Below are 24,479 nucleotides of genomic sequence, written 5' to 3' on the forward strand. Positions count from 1 at the left end.
GCTACCAGGCCCACCCTATGCCATCTCACCGCAGAGGAAGAAGATGGCACTCGTGGTCCGGCCCCGCGAGTCGCCCTCCTGGCACAGAATCCGCAGCCCCATCACCAAGCCCACGATGCTGCAGCCCGCCGCCAGCACCATGCACGCCCCGGTCACCGCCAGCATGGCTGGGGACAGCGGGCCGCATCAACCCCGCTGGCGCCGCTCCTGGCCACCACCCCCATCCGCCGGCTCCGAGCTGGGAGCAGAGTCAGGGTTTTGGATGGGGACTTGGAAGTTACATCGTGAGCGGCGGTTAATGTTGCAACAGGGAGGCAGGTCCCCGAGTTGGGGTTCCTGGTGGCCTGGTCACGGAGGGACAGCTGGATCTTAGGCTGAAGTGGAAGGCCTGGGGGCGGGGGCACCGCAGGATGTGCCCGGCTGTAGTGTCAGGAGAGGGGGCCGGCTGTGGTCAGTGCTGGGGGGCTGTCTGTCCAGTAGGGGGGGAGGGTCTGACAGCTGGGCGGCGGGGCCTCACTCTGGCAGGAGATGTTGGAGCAGGTGCCCCCGCTGCACTCCTGCCACAGGCCACTGTGGCCCCCAGAGTAGCGGATCCAGTAGTTGGTGGCCATGGACAGAATGGTGAGGATGTTGGCCAAGAAGCCCAGCAAGGTGCCCCCGCTTTGAAGGCTCCGCTTCACCCCCATGCCAGGGAGGCTGCTGCCGAGGACCACACATGCAGGATTGGCCAACGCTCCTCCCACCCCCAGGTCCCTGAGACCCCCTCCTGCATGTCCCTCCCATATCCCAGATGGCTACCCCTGCACCCCTGCCTGGTGCCCCTACTTCTGGGACCACCCCCCTCAGGCCCCTCCCAGACCCAAGACCACCTGCCCCCTCAGGCATCACTGCTTAGGAACCTCTGCCTTCCAGAGACCTCCATCCCCCAGTAGACGTGACTTTGGCCTGTCCCTTGCCTTCCCCACCACACACCCACCTAAATGACTCACCCAAGCTCCCAGGGCTTCTCAGACAGAGCCCAGAGGGTGGGGGAAGGGAGACTGGGTCTCTGTGAGGCAGCAGGAGTTCCAGAACCCCCTTCTCTAGTGGCCATTTAAAGAGATAACCACCCACCCACCCATACACACACACACACACACACACACACACACACACACACACACACAGAAGCAGCTCTTCTGGCAAACTGACAGCTCAGAGTCAGGTGGCAAGTCTGGGGGACCCTGAGGGCCATGACATGGTAGCCCGTGTCCTAGAAGCTGCTCTTCCCTTGACCCCATAAGCTCTCCTGGTCCCCAGCTCTCTGTGCCCTCCCAGGCCCCCATGCAGCCTCCTGCCCCTCCCTCCACTTCTCAAGGCCGGTTCTCCTGGAGAACTCCATTCTGCATCTTCTTGCCAGGTGAGCTCCAGTGACCACTGATGCTCTGAGAGCACCCCACACTGCATCTCCAGCCCAGGTCCTCACCTGCTTCTGACCACCTCCCAGACCCTGACACCCAACCACATCCCCACTGATCTCAGCATCTTCCACCAAACCAGGGAGGACACCATCACCCCATCCAGCTAGTTGGACCACACCCCTGGGCACTATCCTCGCCCTCTTCCTGCCCCTCACCCTACAAAGCCCTTGGATCCCTGAGTCCAGTTCCTCCCACCCCCTGAAACTTTCTGGCTCCTTTCCTCCTTTCCCTCTCATGCCCTGGCCCCAGTGCACCCTTGTCCTGTCTCATGTCCCACCTGTTGGATTGCCAAGCTCTTCTCTCCCCTTCAAGCCTCCCCCATGGGCCCCAGAAGGAGCTTTCTGGCACCCAGGCCAGACGCTGTCCCTCCCCTGCTCACACCCTTAGCTCTCCATCACCCTCAAGAGACAGTCAACTGCTGGGCTAGAGGTGCTGCCTCCTACCCGCCTCTCCATCCTCATTTCCCCTCCCGCTCACCTTCTACAGTGGACCACAAAGCACTATTCTCCATCCCCTGAGAACTCCCAGCCTCTCCACGCCTTCACCTTAGGGTCCCTCTGCCTGCATTACCTTCCCTCGGTATTTAGGTGTTCCCTAAACACAGTCTCCCCAGAAAGCTCACCTCCACACCACACCCCTCCTCCAGACACAGCCAGTCTTCCTGCCACACCCGCCCTGGGCTCTGCCTGCCCCCACCGGACTTGGAGCCCCTGGCGGGCAGGGCCTGATCTGACTCACCTTCAGCGTCCCCAGTGGGAGGCCCAGCAGAAAGGATGCACTCAGGAAAAGCCAGCTGAAAGAGTGAATTTGTTCTTTTTCTTTCTTTATTTATTTTTTGGCTGCACCCCGCGGCTTGCGGGTTCTTAGTTCCCTGACCAGGGATTGAACCCATGTTCCCTGCAGTGGAAGCACGGATTCTTAACCTCTGGACCACCAGGGAAGTCCCAAGAGTGAATTTATTAATGAAATGAGGAAGGCGCGCTAAGGGTGACAAAATCAGAAGGGGCAAAAGAAAAGAGCTAAAGGGAGAAAGACAAAGGGAAGAAAAGAGATAGAGGATGGAGAGACAAGGGCCCTGGGGCCAGGCCCGAGCCCACACTGGTTCCCACTCTGGTGGGAGCATCTCTAGGGCAGGGCAGGTAGCAGGATTGACTCCTCTCTGGGTGCCCAGTGTCATCCGCCGTGGAGCTGCAGTGTCGCTGGCTTCTGTTGTGGTAGCATTAACCTCAGAATAACCAGATCCCAGCAAATTTTTATTGAATGAATGAAGACACAAAGGAAAGAGCTTGCAGACGCTGGGAGTCAGGGCAAGAAGGAGAGCCAGCTGTCTTCATGGTTCCTGATGACGCCTTCAGAGAATGGAGCGCCAAAGCCGTCCTGTGGTTCACACGGCCTCATAGCCAGGCCGGTGGGCCCTGTAGTGAGCTCCCAGACTCAGGCCACCTGGGTTGGCAGAGAGAAGTTAAACCCTGGCTCCTGCCCTGCTCCCTCAGAGCCCCCAGCTGGGCCCCTATCCACCCCTGGAACTCCCCAGGGCAGCAGTCACCTGCACAGAGAAAGAGGACAGTTGAAACCCAGCCCAGGTAGAAGGACCAGGAGAAGAAGGAGTCGATCTGGGGGTGTCCAGGCTGCTTCCACCGCTCGATAGTGTAGACCACTGTGGCCACTAGCAGGGAGAGGGCTGGGGACGGAGACAAGAAGGATGGCTCAGCCCCTCCGCGAAAACTCACCAGGTCCCAGCGCCCCAAGCGCAGCCCGGAGTCCTTACCTGCGGCAAAGGCTATGAAGGTCGAGACAATGGGGCCGCGTCCAGCGGCAGACAGTGAAGGGATGCAGGACATGACCAGAAAGCTCACAGAGATCAGGCCCCACAGGACAGCCAGAATGCAGAAGCTCTGTGTCACGCGGATATAGCCTGCTCAGAGACGGGACCGCTAAGTGCCCGTCCCCTCAGGCCCTTCCCCACCCTTCCCCACGCTCCCCCTTACCTTCTACTGAGCCCTGATCTCCCCTTGGCCAGAGGCCCGAGTGAGACGAGGAGCTGGGCCCCTCGGCCACAAACCAGAAATTCGTGCTCAGAGCCACCAAGAGAGACAACAGGCCCAGGGAGCTAGTGAGCAGGGCCAGGGACCGGCAGGGCTCCATGGGGGCGAAGGCTGGGTTTCTGGGTCCCGGGTGACGAAAAGCCTGGTGATCCAGATTCCTGGGTCTCTGAGAAAGGAGGAAGCTCTGCCCCCCGGACTCCTGGGAGAGTCAAGCAGTTGGGGCAGCTGGGGGACCTGTGGTCCTTCAGATCAGACTAGTTTGGTCTCACCCAGTTCGTGGCGGCTGACTCGTCACACATCCTCTCTTCCCGGCTTGCATCGGCACCCGCCCCCCACCCCTTGAGGTTCTCCTCACAGTATATGGTGGGGGGAGGGCCCTGGAGGTGTCACATTGTCAGTGGTTTGGGTGGGTAGAGTGTGTCTCTACAGACGTTTCCATACCTCCTGCCCTCGGAGCCCTCCACACCAGAGGGGGCTTCCTGTAAGAGGTGAGAGAGAGGCTTGGGAGGCCCAGAGGTGGGGTGTGGTGAGTGAGGCCAGGGTGTGAGTTCAATGGGAGGGGGAGGTGTAGCCAGAGGGGACCGTTGGGGGATGCATCATTCTTTCCTGTGGGTTCTGCAACCTTCCGTTCTGGCAGACGGGGGCCCCAATTCTAGGGTCTCCATAAAAGGAGGGGGAAGGAGGCTAGGATGCTTGGGGCTGAAGGAGGAAGCTGCTAGGAAGCCTAGACTCCAGGTCCTGAGCGTGGGGACACAGACTCCCGGCTCCTTACTTAGAGCTTATGCCCAGGGCAGGTAAACAGCGATGGCAATTCTGAAAGTTTGCGGCGGGAAGACACGCCCACATCCTCATCTGATACATGAGTTCACACTTAGTGCTGTTTCGAGCAAGGCTTTCCATCTGGTGTGCTTCATCAACGGGATCTGGGTTTCTGTGGTCGGGGAGTGGGAGTTGGGGGTCAAGGATGTCAGTGCAGGACTTTCTGGCCCTCCCCTCACAGCAGCATCAGGTCCTGGGCCCCACCTCAAATAGAAGGTGAAGGTACCACAGCCCAGGTGGAAGGCCCAGACAAACTTGACCTCTACGAAGCAGGAATGACCTGGGAGAGGACTTCTGTCCCGCAGATGAACTGAGCTAACAGTCCCAGGACAGCTGGCGAAGGGGAGAACCAGAGTGACCCAGGAGGCTCTGTCCTCTTCCTTGGTTGGAGACTCCAGTTTGCAGGCCCCCATCCTTCTCCCAGATGCTCACCAGTGGGGTAACTGGCCGCTCCTGAGGACAGGCTCCCAGAAGGGGATCCAGGTCCTGAGCAGCTGGGGTGCCACTCCCAAAACGGCTCCTGTGATTAGCTGCCGGACCAGCTTCGGGAAGTCTCAGCTGAGGGCACGTGGTGATCACACGCACAGAACCCACCTGAGATCTTTTTCTCTCTCTCTCTTTTTCTTTTTTGGCCTCACTACATGGCTTGTGGGATCTTAGTTCCCCAACCAGGGATTGATCCCGGGCCCTCGGCAGCGAAAGAACGGAGTCCTAGCCACTGGACCGCCAGGGGATTCCCCCATCTGTCATCTTGACCCCATCCCAAACCCAACACCATCCTGACCGCAGGCAGCTCCAATCCCATCCTTAGCCCCATCCCTACCCTCCAACCCAGCCCCATTCTCATTCCTAACAACAAATTCAATCCCATCCTTTTATTTATTTATTTTATTTATTGGTGTGTGTGTGTGTGCCACACCGCATGGCGTGCGGGATCTTAGTTCCCTGACCAGGGATTGAACCCCAGCCCCAGCAGTGAAAGCGCTGAGTCCTAACCACTGGACAGCCAGGGAATTCCCTCAGTCTCATCCTTAACCCCAGTTCCAATTCCAAACTCCAGCTCCAACCCCAAATTCAACCCATCCCAATCCCCAAACCTAGGGGCTTCCCTGGTGGCGCAGTGGTTGGGAGTCTGCCTGCCGATGCAGGGGACGCGGGTTCATGCCCCGGTCCGGGAAGATCCCACATGCCGCGGAGCGGCTGGGCCCGTGAGCCATGGCCGCTGAGCCTGCGTGTCCAGAGCCTGTGCTCCACAATGGGAGAGGCCACGACAGTGAGAGGCCCGCGTACCACAAAAAACAAAAACAAAAAAAACGCCAAACCTAACCCCAAAACACAACCCATTTCTCAACCCCAACTCCATCCCTGAATTTAACCCCATCCCTATCTTCTCACCTAACCCCATTCTTATTCCCAAACCCGACTCCAAACTCAACCCCATCCCCAAACCCAAACCCATCCTCACCCAGATGCTTAACCCTCTCCTCACATCCATCCCCACACCAGATGGCATTTCCAGTCTCAACTCCAGCCCCAGTCCCACCCCCACTTCCTTCTTCATACTTCTCCCCGACCCTGTAATTCTTACCTCAATCCCAGCACACCCCCTCCATTTTTTTTTTTGCGGTACGCGGGCCTCTCACTGCTGTGGCCTCTCCCGTTGCGGCAGGCGGACTCTCAATCACTGCGCCACCAGGGAAGCCCCCTCGTCCATTTTTTATCTTCATCCAACCTCCAGGTCGAAGCCACTGGAGGACTGAGAGCAGAGGGGGGACATGATTTGAATCATGTTTTAATAAAACATGATTTTATTTCCTTTAAAAGTCTAAAAGCAATAAATGCTGGGGAGGGTGTGGAGAAAAGGGAACCCTCCTACACTGTTGGCGGGTATGTAAATTGGTACAACCACTATGGAGAACAGCATGGAGGTTCCTTAAAAAACTAAAAGAAAAAAACTGAAAAAAACAAAAACTAAAAAAAAAACCTAAAGAACCCGCTTCCCTGGTGGCGCAGTGGTTGAGAGTCCGCCTGCCGAAACAGGGGACACGGGTTCGTGCCCCGGTCCGGGAGGATCCCACATGCCGCGGAGCGGCTGGGCCCGTGAGCCATGGCCGCTGAGCCTGCGCGTCCGGAGCCTGTGCCCCGCGATGGAAATGGAAGAGGCCACAGCAGTGAGAGGCCCGCGTACCGCGAAAAAAAAAAAAAAAAGGACGTACTGTGTAGCACAGGGAACTCAATATTCTGTAATAACCTATATGGGAAAAGAATCTCAAAAAGAATGGATATATGTATAACTGATTCACTTAGCTGTACACCTGAAACTAACAGAACATTGTAAATCAACTATACTCCAATATAAAATTAAATTTGAAAAAGAAAAAATGAAAAAAAAATCCTTTAGATACTGTGTAGAGAATGGACTGCAGGGGCAGGGATTGGGTGGGGTGTGGGTAAGGGTTGAGGCTGAGCTGGTTAGAAGTCTGTGGCAATAAGCCAGGTGAGACATGATGGTGGCTGGGATCAGGGGTTAACCATGGTTGAACGAGAAGGGGTCCAATTCCGAATACATTTTTTTTTTTTTTTTTTTGCGGTACGCGGGCCTCTCACCGCTGTGGCCTCTCCCGCTGCGGAGCACAGGCTCCGGACGCGCAGGCTCAGCGGCCATGGCGCACGAGCCCAGCCGCCCCGCGGCACGTGGGATCCTCCCGGATCGGGGCACGAACCCGCATCCCCTGCATCGGCAGGCGGACCCCCAAACACTGCGCCACCAGGGAAGCCCTGAATACATTTTTAAGGTGGAGCCAAAACGATGTGCTGATGAATCAGATGTGAGACGTAACAGAAGGAAAGCTATGGAAGGTGATCCCAATGTTTCTGGCTTGAGCAGCTAGATAAAAATGGACTTGTCGGGCTTCCCTGGTGGCGCAGTGGTTGAGAATCTGCCTGCTAATGCAGGGGACACGGGTTCGAGCCCTGGTCTGGGAGGATCCCACATGCCGCGGAGCAACTGGGCCCGTGAGCCACAACTACTGAGCCCGCATGTCTGGAGCCTGTGCTCCACAACAAGAGAGGCCCACGCACTGCGATGAAGAGTGGCCCCCGCTTGCCACAACTAGAGAAAGCCCTCGCACAGAAACGAAGACCCAACACAGCAAAAATAAATAAAATAAATTAATTTTTTTTAAAAAAGAAAAAAAAACCTTAAAAAAATTTAAAACAAAAATGGACTTGTCATTTACTAAGTTGGGGGAGACCATGGGAGGAGCAGATGCGGGGTGTGAGAGAGTTCAGGAGCTCAACTTCAGATATGTGAAAACTGAGATGCCTCTTCTTTTCAGGTGGAAATGTTGAGTAAGTAGTTGGAGATACGAGTCTGCAGTTATAACATCATTATTATTGCTAGAGTCAGCCCCTATAAATATGATTCCTGGAATAAGTCTCAGGAAATATTTCTACTTAAATAGGCCTCAATAAATTATAATTAGAGAAGAAGGCTTCCGTTGCTATTATTACTAGAGGAAGCCTCTATAAATATAGTATTTTGGTTATTCGAGGAGGTCCCAATAAATATTTCTAGGGAGTAAGCCTCTATCAATATAACAGTTCCTAGCCTAGCCTGTAATAAATATTCTTATTGTTGGAATTAGCCTCCCTAAATAGTCTTATCATTTCATGATAAGCTTTAGTAAATCTCATGGCAGTTGGCACGAGTTTGTTGAATGCACTAATGAATGAGTGAGTGAAGAGAAGATCAAAGTCACGAATGATGGATGAAGAGGCAGTGCAGGACGAGGTGCAGATCAGACTTCTGGTGTTTCTCCCTGGAAGGGTCCATCCAGGGAGGGGCCAGGAGGTTGGGAGAGCCAACTGGAGATGGCGCGAGTGGGCAAGGAGGTTGTTTTTCCACAGTTGTTCCTTTTTTTTTTTTTTTTTGGCTGCACCGGGCAACATGTGGGATCTGAGTTCCCAGGCTGAATTCGCTCAGTGGCGTTCTGGAGGGCTCCGAGGAGCTCTGGTTGTCTCAGCACAGAAAGAATTCAGTGAGAGGCAAAGTGATGAGATAAGAAGCGATTTATTAGATTATGAGAAGAGGACGCTTGTGAGGCTTACAAGTGGGTGGGCGAGAGGGTGCCTCCCCGAGACCTTAGGGGGCTCCTGTTTTATAATCAAAGGAAAAGTGGGGAGGGGGAGAAGACCACCTCCTTCCTCATTCTTGAGTAGACGTCATGCTTCCATCGTCAGCTCCGCCTCCAGGTTGGGCAGGGGAGTGTTTTTGTCCCTACATGGTCAAGCCAGGACTGTCATGGCACTACGGAAAAATTATTTCAGGTCTCAGTACAATGAGGGTCTTTCACTTTGAAATATCACCTTTCCATAAATTATTGTCTTGTATGTGTGCAGAGAGAATGTCATGGGGGTTACTGAGCTCACTGGGCAGGATGTGGGTCTCACGCCACCATTGTTTTATTGTTTGGGGCATGGCTCATGCTTCTGTTGCATGGTTGTGTTGCTAAGCAAGCCTGCTTGGTTTTGTGGTTAAGCAAACCTGCTTTCTTAAGTGATCATTAACTTATAGGGGTCTCCCATACTTTTTCTTTACTTACAGTCCCCTAGTGTAAGTAAATCCTCTATTTAACTAATCCCCTATTTAATTACCTACTTTGTCCCTTTATTCTGTCCCTATCATGACCAGGGATAGAACCCATGCCCCCAGCATTGGGAGTGTGGAGTCTTAACCACTGGACCACTGGGGAAGGTCCACAGATCTTTTCATTTATCGTGTTATCCTACTGTGATATTATGTTTTATAATAAATATATATTGGGTCTTTGTCCCCACTTCTGGCATAGGGATCCTAAAACTCTTGGAATTTCCTAAGTTGTGAGAGGAAGGGGAACCAACCACATGATTAGAGGGTCAGAAATTGCAGTCCCACCCCTTGACCTCCTGGGAGGGGAGAGAAGTTGGAGATTGAGTTCAACCACAAATGGCCAATGATTTAATCAATCATAACTATGTAATGAAGTCTCCAGAAAAACCCAGAAGGAGAGGATTCAGAGAGCTTCCGGGCTGGTGAACACGTGCTTTCTGGGGGAGAGTGACCTACTTGGAGAGAGCATGGACGCTCCACACCTCTTCTCACTTACCTTGACCTGTGAATCTCTTCCATCTGGCTGGTTTTTGTTTGTTTGGTTGGTTGGGTTTTTTTGCGATACGCGGGCCTCTCACTGTTGCGGCCTCTCCCCTTGCAGAGCACAGGCTCCGGACGCGCAGGCTCAGTGGCCATGGCTCACGGGCCCAGCCGCTCCGCGGCATGTGGGATCTTCCCGGACCGGGGCACGAACCCGCGTCCCCTGCATCGGCAGGCGGACTCTCAACCACTGCGCCACCAGGGAAGCCCCATCTGGTTGTTTTGAGTTATATCCTTTTATAAAAAACTGGTGATCTAGTAAGTAAAATGTTTCCCCGAGTTCTGTGAGCTGCTCTAGCAAATTAATGGAACCCAGGGAGGGGGTTGTTGGGACCTCTAGTCTATTGCTGGTTGCTCAGAAGCACAAGTGACAACCTGGGCTTGTGATTGGCATCTGAAGTGGGAGGCGCGGTCTTCCAGGGCTGTGTCTTTAACTTGTGTGATCTGACACTTTCTCTAGGTAGATCGTGTCAGAATTGAGTTATTCGCTTGGTGGTGTGGGGAAGAAACACACCCATCAGAATTGGACCTACACGTTGGTTTTCTAGCAGTTGAACCCAGGGACTTTCCTGACAGTCCAGTGGTTAGGACTCCGCACTTCTATTGCAGGGGGCCCAGGTTCGATCCCTAGTGGGAGAACTAAGATCCCACACATCGAGGGGTGCCGCCAAAAAAAAAAAGTTGAATCTAGTAGGGTGGGGACTGTGCAATTTATCTCTGTGCCCATCTCTCCTACAGGAACTGAGCAGGCAGGCCTACTATAAGGCCACCACCCCTGCCCATTCACCACACTTCACCCCTCTTTCTCTCCACTCGAACGCCTGAGGGACCACACTTCAGTAGTTTCCGTCAGTTTTATTAAACTCCAAAAAGTCTCTCTAATGGATATTCCGTTTCTCTAACAACCCCCCTGGTGGCTGGGGCCTTGGGTCTCCTCAACTGCCTCCACCAGGCCCCAGGAACCAGGATTTCAGGCCTCTAGACCCACCGCCTCCTCTTCAGTGACCTGACTTTGACATCCAGATGAAGTCGGGGCACACATTTGGGTTCAGCGGGGAGTGGACAGGCGCCGACATTCATTCATGCGGTAGGCACACATGTAGAAAATTCCTGCGCGAGAAGAGATCCCGGTTGACCCCGCCCAGCCCCCCATCAGCCCTCCCAGCCCCTGCTCCCAGCCCAAGACACCGACACAGCATCCCCTTTCTCCCTGGTGTCCACAGGGCTTGGAGTCTGCCTTCTGGTTCAGTGCCGGGGGCGCCTGTGTGGGATCGCCCCCATCATCTCACCCGGACACTGGCCTTTCCACGCCCAAACCCAGTACCTGCAAAGAAGGTCATGAGCAGGGCTACCCAGCCCAGGATGTAGGACCAGGAAAAGCGCCAATCCCCGAAGCGGCGACCGAGGAAGCTGACGGTGACTCCAGTGTAAATGGCCAAGGCCAGCAGGACGAAAAATGCTGGAGAGAGAGGTCGGGGGTGGGGGTGGGGGAATGGGGATGGGGGCGGGTTTGGAGATGGGGGTGGGAATGAATAAATTGAGAAGGGGGTATGGGTGCAGGTAGGGATAAGGGTGAGGATGGGGGTTGAGTTGAAAGTGGGAGTAAAAATGAATGAGGGGTAGGGTTAGGGTGGGAATGGTGTGGGGTTGTGTTGCGTCATAAAGAATCTGACTGGTCTTTGTCTCTGGTTCCTGGGAGGGAAACTCTAAATCCTTGGAATTTTCTGAGTACTAGGAGTGTCTTTGTTGTTCTTGGATCACACCTGAGTTTATGTTGATGATCAGAGATGACTCAGGGATAGCAGCTGGTCAGCAGAAAGACCAGCCGTGGGAATAGAGGGTTGGGGCTTTGAGCCGCTTGGGATCAGTCCAACCTCTGGGGAGGAAAGGGGAGCTGGAGTTAGAGTTCAATCCCATGGCCACTGATTCATGCCCTTGTAATGAAACTCCAGTAGAAATGCTGGATGCTGGCGGTCACTGGAGCTCCCTGTTTGGTGAATGCACGGATGGGCTGACGAGCCCTAATTCTGCAGGGAGAGTGCATGGAAACTCCATGTTCAGGACCCCTCTCCGGCTTCACGCTATGCATCTCTTTAGTTGGCCGGTCTTGAGTTGTACTCTTTATAATAAAACTGTAAGTATTGTTCTTTCCTGAGTTCTGTGAGTTATTCTAGCACATTTCTGAACCTGAGCAGGTCCCGGGAACCCCTGAATCTGTAGCCGATTGGTCAAGAGTACAGGTGAGCTGGGGACCCCACTTGCAGCTGAAGTAGGGGCAGTCTGGTTGGGAACCGTGCCTTTAAACCTGTGGGGTCTGATGCCAGCTCCGGTGGTTAGTGCCACAATTGAATGGCGGTACACAGAGCTGGTGTCAGAACTGACCGGCATTAGAAATAGTCCTGAAGTTGTCGTCGAAGGTGGAGGGGGGATTTGGGTGCGGGTGGAGTGGAGTGAGGAACAGTGGGGAATGGAAGTGGTGTTGGGGGTAGAGCTGGAGAGGGAGCTGGGAGGGGGCAGGTGTAGGGGGTGAGTCACTCACTGGAGGCGAAAAACACGATGCCCGCAGAGAAGGGCCGGGAGAAGCGGGTGAAAGTGGGCTGCTGAGCGAACGCCATGATGCCCATGATGATGCCAGAGGTGGCGCACAGGGAGGACAGGATCATGAAGGCCCGGGTGGCATTCCAGTATGCTGTGGGAGCACCCCACAGTCACTCCTGTGCCTTCCTTGCCCTCAGTGGTGAAGGCTGCTACCTCCGAGGGCAGGAATGCCTCACCCCTCTCTGTATTCCTGACCTAGCTCCTCCTTCACCTCTCTGAAAAACCCTTCCTCTTCACCTGGCAGACTCCTATTCATCCTCCAAAGCCCGGCTCCCAGATCCCCTCCTCTGGGAAGCATCCCTTCTCCCCTCAAGGCACCATCCTCACTCCCTGCTCTGGGTTGAGACTCTCTTTGCCTGTTTCCCTCTCCAGCCTGATTGCTCCCTGAGGACAGGGACCTGGTCGACTCTACACCACAGACACCAGCAGAGGTTTGATTTGCACATGGGCCTGGAGAAATGCTTGTTCAATGAATGAATGAGTGAGTGAATGCCGATTTCCCATATCCTCCTGCTACTCTCTCTCTATCCTCTCTCCCATGCTCCCTTTCCCTTCCTTCCTACCACTTACCCATATTTAGAAATGTCCCATTAATTTATTTCTAACTTGTTTATGATGTCTATCTCTCTCCGCTGAGTTCTCAGCTCTGCGAGGGCAAGGGCCTGGCTTTCTCACTCACTGCTGTATCCCCAGCACCTAGTGCCTGGCCCGTAATAGGTGTTCAAGAAACATGCTGAATGAATGGAGATGCCCTGGGAACACTCATCATGATCTCATCTCCCATTTGGCAACTCTCAAGTACGCGCCAGGCTCTCTTCCCATATATGATCCTATCTATTCTTTCCAAGAGCCCTATGCTCTAAGTAACATTTTCATGACCATTTTTCAAGTGAAGGAATGGAGGCTCAGAGAGGCGAAGCGATTTCCTCAAGGTCCCGTAATTCGCAAAAGGACTGGAGTTGAAAGCCAAGCTCCACGCCCTCCGTCTTAACCGCGTTGTTATTCTGTCTCTCCAAGAACCCTTGACAATTATCACCCCGGGCAGAACTGGGATCCTGCCACTGAAAAAGCCTTAGATCTTTGCAAAATGCAGTCTTTTGTCTTGTGAAAGTCTAGGGGAGAACAATTCCTGGATACTTCTCCACGGATGTTGTTACGGGCTGCTGGGTTGCGTTGTGTCTCCCCTTTCAAGTTCATATGTTGAAGTTCTAACTGCTCCCCCCTCCCCCCACTGCCTCGGAATATGACCTTATTTGGAAATAGGGTCTTTGCAGCTGTAAGTAGTTAAGATGAGGTCATACCAGAGTAGAGTGGATTTCTAATGCAATGTGATTGGTGTCCTCATAAAATGGGGACATTTGGAGACAGGCACAGACAGGCACACACCCAGGGGAGCATCACGCAAAAATGAAGGCAGAGATGGGCTGGTGCACTTACAAGCCGAGGAAAACCAGAGATTGCCGGGCAGCCACCAGAAGCTAAGAGAGAGGCAGGGAACAGATTCTTCCTCACAGCCCTCAGAAGGAACCAACCTTGCAGAGACCTCGATTTTGGACTTCCAGCCTCCAGATCTGTGAGGCGATAGATTTCTGTTAAGCCACCCAGTTTGTGGTACTTTGTTACGGCAGCCTTAGAAAAGGAATACACGTGCCTCTGGGTATTTAAAAGTCTGGAGGACTTATGGGGGATGTTATAGCCTATTTCTTTCCCATGGTTGGGCTAAGGCAGGGGTGGAAAACACAGATGCCTCTGAGGCTTCGCTGCAGCTGTGAATAAAGGCAGGAGACAGCAGGCTGCATGGGGAACACGTATGTACCAGCGATCAATGATCAGCTTCATCTTTAGATAAAACCTTCCCTATTCGAATCACAGTGTGGTTTCTGTCTCCTGAGGGGCCCCTGACTGGTGTACCCCATTTGAAGGGGGCATTTGCTTCTCATAACCAGCTGACCACGGGCCTGGAAAAGACAGGCAAAGCTGGATTATTCAAGAAGAGCTGCAAGTCCAGATTTTAATGTAAAAATCTCCAGATTTTTAAAATACTGGTAATGACTCTGGAAACTTTAAAAATGCTATGCATACGCGTCCTGGGTTGGGTTTGGCCTCTGGGAAGCAAACCCAGGACTCCTGCTCTAATTTTGGTGATCGGATTACGTCAGCTATACGAGGGATGATCAAATTAAACCTGCTGTTTGGACAAATACCCAAGAATCAATCGGGGTGAGGTATGTCCCTGAGGCTCTCAGTCTTGTGGTCATGAAGATATCAAATGAAGCTGAAGACCTCCATCCAGCCTCCCTCTCTCCCATCCCCAGCAGAGGGAACTCAGAGTGTCTGGTGGTGTTCCCAGTCTGAAGCAGGAGGAATGGTAGAAGTGTGACAAAGGACACAGCCAGAAATGAAAAGGATGTACGAAGTCAGCCAGATGGGGCTCTGAGACTGGCAGCCCAGGGCAAACCTTTCCACTTCTCCCTGTCTCAGTTTATCCCTCCAGCAAATGGGTAGGTTTGGTAAGATGGGGTAGGTGAGATCTGCCACAAGCCTGTCATCTCACAGGGCTCAGTGAGGGTTGGCTCCTCTTCCCAACCCCCTCCCCAGAAGAATTGACTTTTTGAGGTCAAGTATCGTGTCTTAATTCACGGACACAACGGAACAGCCCTCTTAGTGTTGTTGGGACACCGAAGGGAGTTAATCCAGGCAAAGCGCTTAGAATAGCAGGTAGGACACAGTAACAGTACATGCCAGTTATTGTTATTATTATTACTACACTATGATTGGATACAGATAATATAGAACATGCGATATACTATGTATTATTAATATATTATATAATGTATATTGTATAATATATATTATGCAATATACTATACATCTCTATGCGTCTCTCTTTCCATATATATGCATGCATATACATTTGACCCTTGAACGGCACAGGTTTGAACTGTGCAGGTCCACTTACATGAGAATTGTTTTCAATAAATACATACAGCACTACACTATCCGCGGTTGGTTTAATCCCCAGATGCAGAACCACCGTGGATACGGAACCGCGGATACGGAGGGCCGACTACATGGCTCGAGCATCCGGAGGCTTTGGTATCCACGGCGGGTCCTGGAACCAATTCTCTGTGGCTACTGAGGGACTGAGGGAAGACTGTGCATATATACAAATATATATGTATATGGAAAGAGGCACGTAGAGGTACATAGTATATTATAATAATATGTATTATATAATATAGATTGCAGGAATCCTATACTGTAAGTACTATTTTTATCTCCATTTTTACAATATATAATGTAATATATACACGTATATATCTATATACACATATACACACACACACATATATACATATACACATATGTTACATGGCTTGCCTCACAGCAAGTATTAAAAAGTACCTCATCCAGTGTTAGCAAACTTAGGGTCCGTATTGCTTCTGTATCCTCCTGGTACCTAATATAGTTCTTGACACCTAGTAGATATTTAGAAAATGCTCTTCTGATAACCCCAGCCCCAACTGCTATACCTGACCTCTATTTCATGCCAGGAAATGTCACCTCTCTACTTAACCTCTAAATCGGTACATCCTGTAATTGTACTAGAAAAAAATACTGAAATCCCAGTTCTGCCCCTTCCACGCTGAGTGACCTTGGGCCGGACGCTTTCCCTCCCCGAGCCACAAGGTTCTCCATCTGCAAACAGGTGGCCTTTCCACTGTAAGGTTCTGCCCCGCGTGAGGCTCTGACCCCAGGCACAGCCCAGACCCTGCCCCGGGGCCTCACCGATGCTCTCCGTCTGCAGGTAGCACTTGCTGCCCAGGCAATATCGCCAGAGGCCCTGGTGGGCGAAGGCCCCCGACAGCCGGTACTGCATCCAGTGGTCTGTCGCCGTGGCCACCACCAGGAGGATGGTCCCCACCCAGGCGCAGAAGAGGCCGCCACCCATGAAGCTGTACATGGTGATCTGTGGGTAAAAGGAGAGATGGGGTCGGGAGCTGGATTCCCATGTCCTGAGGGAGAAGGGACTGGGGGTCTAGATTCCTAGTCTGAGGGACAAGAAGCTGGGGCCCTAGACTTCCAGATCCTAGGTGAGGAGGGAGCTGGGGGGCTGGGACATTAGGTCCCAATGAGAGGAAGGAACTGGACACCTGGATCCCTGGGTCTGGGGGGGCAGAGGGAGCTCGGGATCTGGACTCCTGAGTCTGGGAGAGGAGAGGCTGAGAACCTAGACCCTTGGGTCCTGGGGGGAGAAAGGGGCTGGGGACCTAGACTTCCAGGTCCTAAGCCAGGAAGGGGCTGGCCACTGGGACACCAAGTCTTTGGGGGATGGAGGGGGCCGGGGCCCTGGACTCCCAGGTTCGAGGTGAGGAGGGGGCTAGGGCTAGGAACCCACCACGTCCCTGCGAGAGAAAGGAGGCCTGGCCGCCAGATTTAGGGGGAGGAGGGGCCCATGGCTCCCACACCTGGTCCCTACCTGAGGGGCAGAGCCTGCCCTGAACCCTCCGTCTGCCTCGGACCCTCTGTGCAGACTGAGCCCGGTCAGGTCGCTGGCCTCTCTGCTCCCAGGGTCTCCCAAATCCCTTAAGCCTCCCCATACAATGGCCCCATGGCCCAGCAGCTTCCAGCAGGCAGAAGTGCAGTGGTGGCAGACGCCCCAGATGGAATTCGCTGAAGCAGGAATCCAGGCCCTCCCTCCCCGCAGCCCCTGGTCCCACCGGCCTCTCTCTGTGACCCTCCCAGCCGCCCTAGCACCCTGTCACGGGCCTCGTTCCACGGCACCCTCGGGGTTAGCCCAAGCTGTGTAAGCACACACAGACACAAGACGTAGGGTCACTCAGCCATTTATTGTTCAACCTGCCCCGCTCCCCCAAAGGCAGGAGATGGGGTGGGGCTGCAGGTGTCTGGATATGTTGGGCCAATGGGGTTCTTTGCAGGTGGGGTCACAGGGCATGTCACGTTTGGGGCTGGGACAGGAAGGAGGTTGAGGGCGAGGCGGGGCTGGCTGGGGTTGAAGACAGGGCTGGAGTGCAGGAGAAATCAGGGATGAGGATTGGTTGGCCTTCAGGTGGATGGGAATGAGGATGGGTCAGGGCGGAGATGGAGAATGGAATGGGGGTGAACGGCTGCGGGATGTGGGATTCAGTGTGGCCGTGGGATGGGGCTGGCAGAGGCAAGTGGGAATGGCTTTGGGGTTAGGAATGGGCCTGGGCATGGCTGGAGGAGCCCTGGGCACTGAGAGCGAGGTGAGTGTTGTCGCTGTAGCTGGGAACAGTGTGAGAAATGGGAAGAGGCTTGGGTTTGGGCATGAGGTTCAGGGCTGTTTCCCTGGCTTGGGATCCTATGTCAGGTCTGGGTTTCACCAGGTGACTCGCAGGATCCTCTCCTGAGGCTGTGGTTTGAGAGGAAGAGGGATGGGAGCAGGATGTTTCTTGGGTATCTCCGGCAGGGCTGAGGTCACCCTGGGCTCCAGGAACACCCTCCTGGTGACCCTCAAGGGCCCCCTCAGGAGTCCAGGGTGCAGGGTCCTCAGGGTCCTAGTACTCGGCCTCCCAGTCATCAGCAGGCGGCGTCTCCAGGGGCGGCTCCGGACCCTGGGCGTCCTTCCTCCCATCCTGGGCAGGTGGTGCTGGTGATGGCAGCGTCATCGGCGGGGTCTTGGGGCCAGCCCCAGGGTTCCCCACCCAGCCACTCTCTGCCTGCTCAGCCCTCCCAAGTCCCCACTGCCGCTGGCCCTGACCCCGGCCTGGCCTGCGTCGGGCGTCCCTGCCCCCTCGTCCCCTGGGCGGCCTCTTGGCGGTGCCCGGCTGGGTGCAGCACGCCTGTGGGGCGCAGGGGCAGGAGGGCAAGGACTGCTGAAGCGTGTAGGCTCCCATCAGGGCGCTGTGCAGGAGGTAGGAGAGAGCATCCAGACGGATGGGGACAGTGACAGCGGCCAGGCTCTCAGGGAGCCCCAGGTGGGCTGGATCTGGGGTGCCCAGGAGAGAAGGGAACAGGGCTGGGAAAGGTGCAGGCGGCCAAGCCTCAGTCCCTGGGGAAGGCAGGTCGTTCCTAGAATAACAAAAGGACAGGTCAGTGGGTCTCCCCATCTGCATACGCCTTCCCTGATGCAGCCTTTCTGCTTCCCGGCTTCTCCCAGGAGTCCATTTCTCCCCATCCTCAGGACTGAGCTCGCCTCTGACTTCCAGGCCCCTTTCTCTCTGTTTCTTCCCGTTTTCTTGACAGACAGACAGACAGAGAGCTCTGCCGGAGCTCCAGCATCCCACAGAACGCGGCTCCCATTCCAGGCTGCCTCCCTCGCGTTGTGTTTGGGCAAATCATTTTCCCATTCCGAACCTTACGTTTTCATACCAAGAGATAGCTTCTGGCGGTATCAAAGGTGCTTATTAAAGGGCTGGGTCTGGGAAGTGTTCAATAAATGTGGACAATTATTATTTCTCCAGCCCTACGGCTGGGTCTGGCATCTTCAATTCTGGTTCCTTCTCGAAATTTCTCTGTTCCACAAATATGTTTCTAGCTCTCTCCCTATTTCTAAGCATCTCGCTCAACTCTCTCTGTCACCAAGATTGTCGAAGATTCTGTTTCTGTGTGATGATACCCAAGACTTTTTTTTTTTTTTTCCTGATACTCTCTGGGTCTGTTCAACTCTCTGATTTTCTCTACCCTCCCTCTTTCTGGGTGTCTGTGCTCCCCGCAGGAAGTCTCGCGTCTCTCACCCCTCTGGCCCAGTCCCTTCCTTCTGTTCCATCTTCACCGGGGTCTTTCAAGTCTTTTCTAGGACCCTCGCCACGACTTCTCCACGGCCCTGTGAGCGGGGAAGCGTCTGGAAGAAGATGGGTGGGACTTTGTCAGAAAGGGGGCGTGGTTTGCGGGGCGTGCAGAGTCGCAGGAAAGCGTGCAGGGCTGAGTTCGCGGGGTTCCAGTGCGTCAACCCCACGTATCTCAGGTCGCAGACCCCGCCTTCCGGAGACCCAGGAGCCGGGCGCTCGAGCCAGCTCCTCCCTCAGATCCAGGATCCAGGCCCCGGCCCCTCCTCCCTCAGACCCAGGATCCAGGCCCCCGGCCCCTCCTCCTTCAGACCCAGGAGTCCCCGCCCCTAATCCCTCCTCCCTCAGACCCAGGGGTCCAGGCCCCCAGCCCCTCCCCCCTCAGACCCAGGAGTCCAGGCCCCCAGCCCCTCCCCCCTCAGACGTAGGAGTCCAGGCCCCCGGCCCCTCCCCCCTCAGACCCAGGAGTCCAGGCCCCCAGCCCCTCCCACCTCAGACGCAGGAGTCCCTACCCCCCTCCTCTCTCCACCTGTATTCCTGGGCCGTGTCCTTAGGGGACCCGATGGTGTTCTTTAGGACTAAAGGGACGTTTAGGGAAATCTGGACATTGGGTACTCCTGGGGGCAGAGGGGTTAGTAGATGGACTGGAACCTTAGAGGCTGGATTTCACTCTAAGCTCTGGGCTAACATTACCTTCTAGGACCTCGTGAGGTTTAAAGGATGTATCACGTGTGTAAAGTAGTCCACACATGATCTGGACTACAATAAGTCTCAACCAATGAGAGTTTCTTATTGTTATTGCTGGTGGTCGTGGTAGTATTTTATTGAGAAGCAATAGTCATTCTCATATCTATTTATTTAAGAAATATTATTCAGTGCCTGCTATATGCTACGCTCCAGGTTGGGGGCTTGGGATTTAGCCCGGGACAAAATACATGCACGCTACTGAAACTTTACATGTTGGGAGAGAAACACACAAGACACAGTACAGTTTCTATATGCAGGAGGGCTGTGAAGGTGTAAAGACAGGACAAGTGATATAGAGGCACAGGGGGCAGAGGGTTATTTTATTTTTTGGCCACGCCACCGGGCATGTGGGATCTTAGTTCCCCGACCAGGGATGGAACCTGCGTTCCCCTGCAGTGGAAGCTCAGAGTCTTAACCACTGGACTTCCAGGGAAGTCCCCCATGGGCTTATTTTAGATAAGATGGTTAGAGAAGGATACTGTGGGATGCAGCCAGCTGACCTGGGAGTTGATTATTCCCAGCAGAGGGACAAGCAGGTGCAAAGGTCCCTCAGGGTGAAACAAACATAGTGTTTGAGGGACTGGGAAGCAATAAGCTAGGAGGAGAGGGACAGGTCTATTTTTTAAATATATATATATTTAAAATTTTGGAATACCTTCATATTTACAGAAAAGTTACGAAGATAACTTTGTAACTCACCCCGATTCCCCTCTTGCTATCTTCTTACATTATCGTGGAACATTTGTCACAACTAAGAAACCAACATGACTCTTAAGACTCTTCACTAAACTCCAGACTTCATTTGGATTTTGCCACTTTTTACCCGAATGTCCTCTTTTTTCTGTTCCAGAATCCAAGGCAGGATCCCACTGAGTCATCACATCCCCTCAGTCGCCTCTGTTCTGCAGCAGTCTCTCAGTCTTTCCTTGTTTTTCACAACTTTGACAGCTTTGAGGACTACTGGTCAGTTTCTTCTTTTTAACAAACTAGAGGTCTATTTTAATGAATAATTCCAATTTATTTAGTCTTCATTTCACAGAGGTTCAAACTGTGCCTCAGAGAGGCTAAGTAAGTTACTCAAGGTCACGGAGCTCGTCAGTAGCACAACTGGGATTTGAACCCTGACTCCAGAGTCTGTGCTTAATGGAGACACAAGTAGGAGGCAGACTGTATAGTACCTTCTAGGCTGACTTTGGAATTTTTTTTTTTAATTCTGGAACATTGAGATGACTTTGAACATTTGTAAGCAGAAGTGTGACATAATTTATGTTTTAAGAAGAGCACTGTGCCTGCAGTTTAGAGAGTGGATTGTGGTGGAACGCAAGAGTGGAAGCAGGACGCCTAGGGAGAATGCTGCCATCCTCCGGGCATGGGTGGTGACGGCTCCAAGGAGGGTGGGGGTAGTGGGGATGGGAAGATGTGAATAGATTTAAGATGTGTTTTGGAGGGAGAGCCATCGGGATTTGCTGCAGGGCTGCTGGACACGAGTAATGGGGAATCAAGGATGATGCAAAGTTCTCAACCTGGGCGGCGCCTTTGAGTATGAATTTTTTTACAAGAAGTTCACAACACCCCACTTTAAGGATGAGAAATCCGAGACTAGCTTTCGAGTTCTGTGCTGGATGATACTGGTGACGCCGAGATGACGCAGAACCAGAACCTGCTCTCGAAGGGCTCTCAGTCTTGAGAGGTGGGGGACAGACACAGAGATGGACAATAACATTCTGGGGTGATGGGAGCCGGGACACAGGGAGCAACAGGACAGTGAGAGCCGGAAGCGGATTAAACGTTGCCTGGAGGCAAGGGGGAGGGGGAGGTCGGGGTCCAGGAAAACATTGTTGCTCGCTTGCAAGGCGTGGGGGAGAAGGTCGGAGAGGTTTTTGGGTTTTTTGGTGTTTTGTTTTGTTTTGTTTTAGAGGAGGTGGCCTTTGGGCTAGGTCTAGGGTGAATGGATAGTTGATGTAGAAGAAACGGCGCGAGCAAAGGCTAGGTGGTTGGAATCTAAAGATTTTTACCAAAAAGGCTGGTTTTCCTTTTCTGGCGACTATGATTAGCATGCAGGTCTCATCCATCCGGTTAGGAAGCTTATGTCAAACAGGGCTCCGAAATAAGGGTTCGAATCCTCGTTCCGCTTCTTACTAGCTCTTGACCTAAAGTAAGCTAAGTCTCTGGGTTTTTGCGACATAAAACTCAATTCCAGCGTAACGGCACTGCTTCGTGTTTTGTTCTGTTACTGTTCCTCCGGTTTCTGCCGTCAGGGTCCGACCTCGCCACTTACCATGTACCTGGCCCTTTAAGGCCCTCCTCCCCGAGCTGGGAGAGCGGAGGCGCGTTCTTGCGCCTCTAAGAAAATGCCCTTTACCCAGCTTTCAAAATTGACAGGCAAGTTCTGAAAAGCGACCAATCAATTCCTGAGTCGGGAGGGAACGAAGGTTCCGATTTGTTGGGGAACGCCTGCTGCAATAGGTTTGAGCTCCTCCCACTCCTTGTTACTTGGAACAGCGCGAGACGTAATCCTCAGCTCTGATTGGCGGGTATGATCACGTTACTTCCGCGTCTCCTCCCTCTGTCCGTCAAATCCGGGGGAGGCGGGGCTAGCACCCTCGCTTTTTGATTGGCTACGTTTCTGAGCGCGTCTGAGCGTCTGAGCGTGAGAAGCCCGTGCACCGCAAAGAAGAGTAGACCCCGCTCGCCACAACTAGAGAAAGTCCACGCGCAGCAAAGAAGACCCAATGCAGCCAAAAATAAATAAATTAAAAAAAAGTTACTGACCCCTGGTCAAACCAGTTGTCCTAGCAACATAATCTTGCAATTTCCCAGGTCAAACAAATTTTGAAGGGTCCTTTGGCAGGATTTGGGGGCAGAGAGAGGGAAACAGAGGCCCCTCCAGCATTCTGCCCGCTCTAAGTTTATTAAAACGAATTCAGGACCTGCAGCGGTCATCCCTTTTAGGACCTGTCTGAGCTTGAATGTCACTTCTGCTATTTTGTTGTGTGAACCTGTGCCTCTCGAAGCCCCTATAAAATGAGGCAGTTGTACAAACTACCATGTATAAAATAAAAAAGCTATAAGGCTGTGTTTTACAACACAGGAAATAAAGCCAATATTTTATAATAACTGTAAACGGAGTATAACCTTTAAAATCTGTGAATCACTGTTTACACCTGAAACATAATACTGTACATCAACTATACCTCAATTTTTTAAAAAAAGTTAAAAAAAATGAGGCAGTTGCATTGGTTGATCCTACTCCATGGGTAATTCAATTACTCTGGGTATACTGGCTTCTGGTGGCCAACTTCAGTGCTTGCAGCTAGTTCAGTTTTTTATTTTATTCAGTACACAGAGGCACTGGCACAGTTAGGAGGCAAAGTATGTCAGCGTGGCCCTCCTTACCATATCATCATATGCAGTAACTACCAAATCCGGGCTCCGGGGGTGACTATGGAGGAAAGACAGAGAGCACTTAGGACACAGTGAGCACAGCGCTCTTTTTTGCTACCTTCTTCTCCAAAGCTATTTGCATCCCACCTGCAGACTGGCGCTCCATGGCTCAGCCCACTGGGCTAGTCAGTTAATACCTTACACAAGGTAAAATGTTGGCTATATTCCCTGTTGTACAATATGTACTTGTAGCTTATTTTATACCTAAGAGTTTGTATCTCTTAATCCCCTACCCCTATACTGCCCCACCCCCCTCATCTGTACTCTCTTATTCAATCATTGTAACAAACCTTCCAAGTAAGGGTGTTACCTTCATTTTAATACATGAGGCTCAGAGAGAGAAAGTCACTTGCCTACACTTATTCTGATTAGTAAGTAGTAGAATCTGGACACAAGTGCAAGTCCTTTGTCCTTTCTATATACTGCACCTGCCACCCCTCCTTATCAGGTCCCCTCTGCTCAACAAGCCACCAAGAGGCCAATATAAGGTCATGACCAAGAGCCTGGGCTCTGGAATCAAATCTTACTAATCCTGTGGCTTTGGATGTGTCTGTAACCTTTTCATGACTCAGTTTGCCCAACTGTATAATAGAGATAATATCTGTATAAAGGAACCCTTGGAAAATTCCAACTCAAAATCTTTTTCTTTCTTTTCTTTCCCTCTTTATCTAATTGCATTTATCCTTCTAAGGAGTAAAGACATCCCCTGCACCCCCACTCCCCCACCATGGTCTTAGAAAGGAAAAGAAAGATCAACAGAGGCCAGCTTCATGGACACAGCCTGACCACTACTTCCTGCTGAGATGAGGTGACCAGCTAGCCTCTCTTTATATCTGAGATGATTGACCATCCTCACATTCTGCCCTGAGTTTTGAGTCCTTTTCACTCGAGAGCGCCACTTCAGGAGGGATTATGAAAAAGCGGGGAGAGCAGTGGTTTTGGAGTCAGCCATGGGTGGGACCCCTGATATTGCCGATTTCTCCTGTGTGTCTTTAGATAAGTTAATTCACCTCTCTGAGTCTCAGATATCTTCCCAATGGAGATACTCTTAAATCTTACACCACAGTTGGCTCACAATGTGATACACAGCAGGTATTCAAAAATATTAATTTCCTCCCTCTCACTATCAAACTGCCACTCAAGTCTCCTCGCCCTACAAGTCCTCACCCTAGAAACCTTCCATCTAGTCACAGAGCTAGTCAGTGTCACCTTGGCTACTCTTGAACTCTCTCTGGACCTCCGCTTCTGTTAGCTCTTCTGTACAAATAAGTGGGTGAGTTTACATTACACGAAAATTCCACCCACTCTTCCTAAACCGAAGGCTAGCTATCTTAGGCTTAGCAGGGCAACGACTCCACTCTGCCTGAAACCAGCCATAGGCGATCCAGAAAAAAATGGGCATGGC

At 52.6% G+C, this 24,479-nt stretch overlaps 4 protein-coding genes and 1 long non-coding RNA gene across 11 annotated transcripts in view; 1 reads left to right on the top strand and 4 right to left on the bottom strand.

The window, feature by feature from the left end:
• Positions 1 to 686, bottom strand: part of CLDND2 (claudin domain containing 2) — a 1,323-nt gene extending 637 nt beyond the window's left edge. Inside the window, exons 1-2 of the mRNA XM_073796677.1 lie at positions 518 to 686; positions 30 to 167 (exon numbers count right to left, since the gene is read on the bottom strand). Of these exons, the coding sequence (XP_073652778.1) occupies positions 30 to 167; positions 518 to 686 (307 nt within the window). The remainder of the gene's footprint in view (positions 1 to 29; positions 168 to 517) is intronic.
• The window catches only part of LOC117309171 (uncharacterized), a 15,251-nt gene extending 4,257 nt beyond the window's left edge, over positions 1 to 10,994 (top strand). For all 5 annotated transcript variants that reach the window (XR_012328203.1, XR_012328205.1, XR_012328207.1 and 2 more), the window contains 2 exons: positions 2 to 10,602; positions 10,739 to 10,994. This is a non-coding gene — a long non-coding RNA (uncharacterized lncRNA). The remainder of the gene's footprint in view (position 1; positions 10,603 to 10,738) is intronic.
• Positions 2,701 to 3,605, bottom strand: NKG7 (natural killer cell granule protein 7). 3 transcript variants are annotated; one of them, XM_033845649.2, is made up of 4 exons: positions 3,449 to 3,605; positions 3,229 to 3,375; positions 3,007 to 3,141; positions 2,701 to 2,903 (listed from the first exon to the last, which is right to left on the bottom strand). In XM_033845649.2, exons 1-4 carry the CDS (start codon positions 3,603 to 3,605, stop codon positions 2,845 to 2,847), a joined length of 498 nt encoding a protein of 165 aa, XP_033701540.1. In that variant the 3' UTR covers positions 2,701 to 2,844. The 3 variants fall into 3 exon arrangements, with proteins under 3 accessions (XP_033701540.1, XP_033701538.1, XP_033701539.1); XM_033845647.2 differs by having other exon boundaries at positions 2,701 to 3,141; XM_033845648.2 differs by having other exon boundaries at positions 3,007 to 3,375.
• On the bottom strand, positions 10,516 to 16,077 carry LIM2 (lens intrinsic membrane protein 2). Its single transcript, XM_033845664.2, has 4 exons — positions 15,903 to 16,077; positions 12,055 to 12,204; positions 10,840 to 10,974; positions 10,516 to 10,625 (listed from the first exon to the last, which is right to left on the bottom strand). Exons 1-4 carry the CDS (start codon positions 16,075 to 16,077, stop codon positions 10,564 to 10,566), a joined length of 522 nt encoding a protein of 173 aa, XP_033701555.1. The 3' UTR covers positions 10,516 to 10,563.
• An 876-nt stretch (positions 16,078 to 16,953) lies between these two features.
• On the bottom strand, positions 16,954 to 19,058 carry C19H19orf84 (chromosome 19 C19orf84 homolog). Its single transcript, XM_033845663.2, has 2 exons — positions 18,833 to 19,058; positions 16,954 to 18,167 (listed from the first exon to the last, which is right to left on the bottom strand). The coding sequence occupies exons 1-2, from the start codon at positions 18,862 to 18,864 to the stop codon at positions 17,654 to 17,656; spliced, it is 546 nt and encodes a 181-aa protein (XP_033701554.1). The 5' UTR covers positions 18,865 to 19,058; the 3' UTR covers positions 16,954 to 17,653.
• Between the last annotated feature and the right edge of the window lie 5,421 nt (positions 19,059 to 24,479).

Source organism: Tursiops truncatus, chromosome 19 (assembly GCF_011762595.2).
Source record: "Tursiops truncatus isolate mTurTru1 chromosome 19, mTurTru1.mat.Y, whole genome shotgun sequence".
NCBI classification, from domain to species: domain Eukaryota; kingdom Metazoa; phylum Chordata; class Mammalia; order Artiodactyla; family Delphinidae; genus Tursiops; species Tursiops truncatus.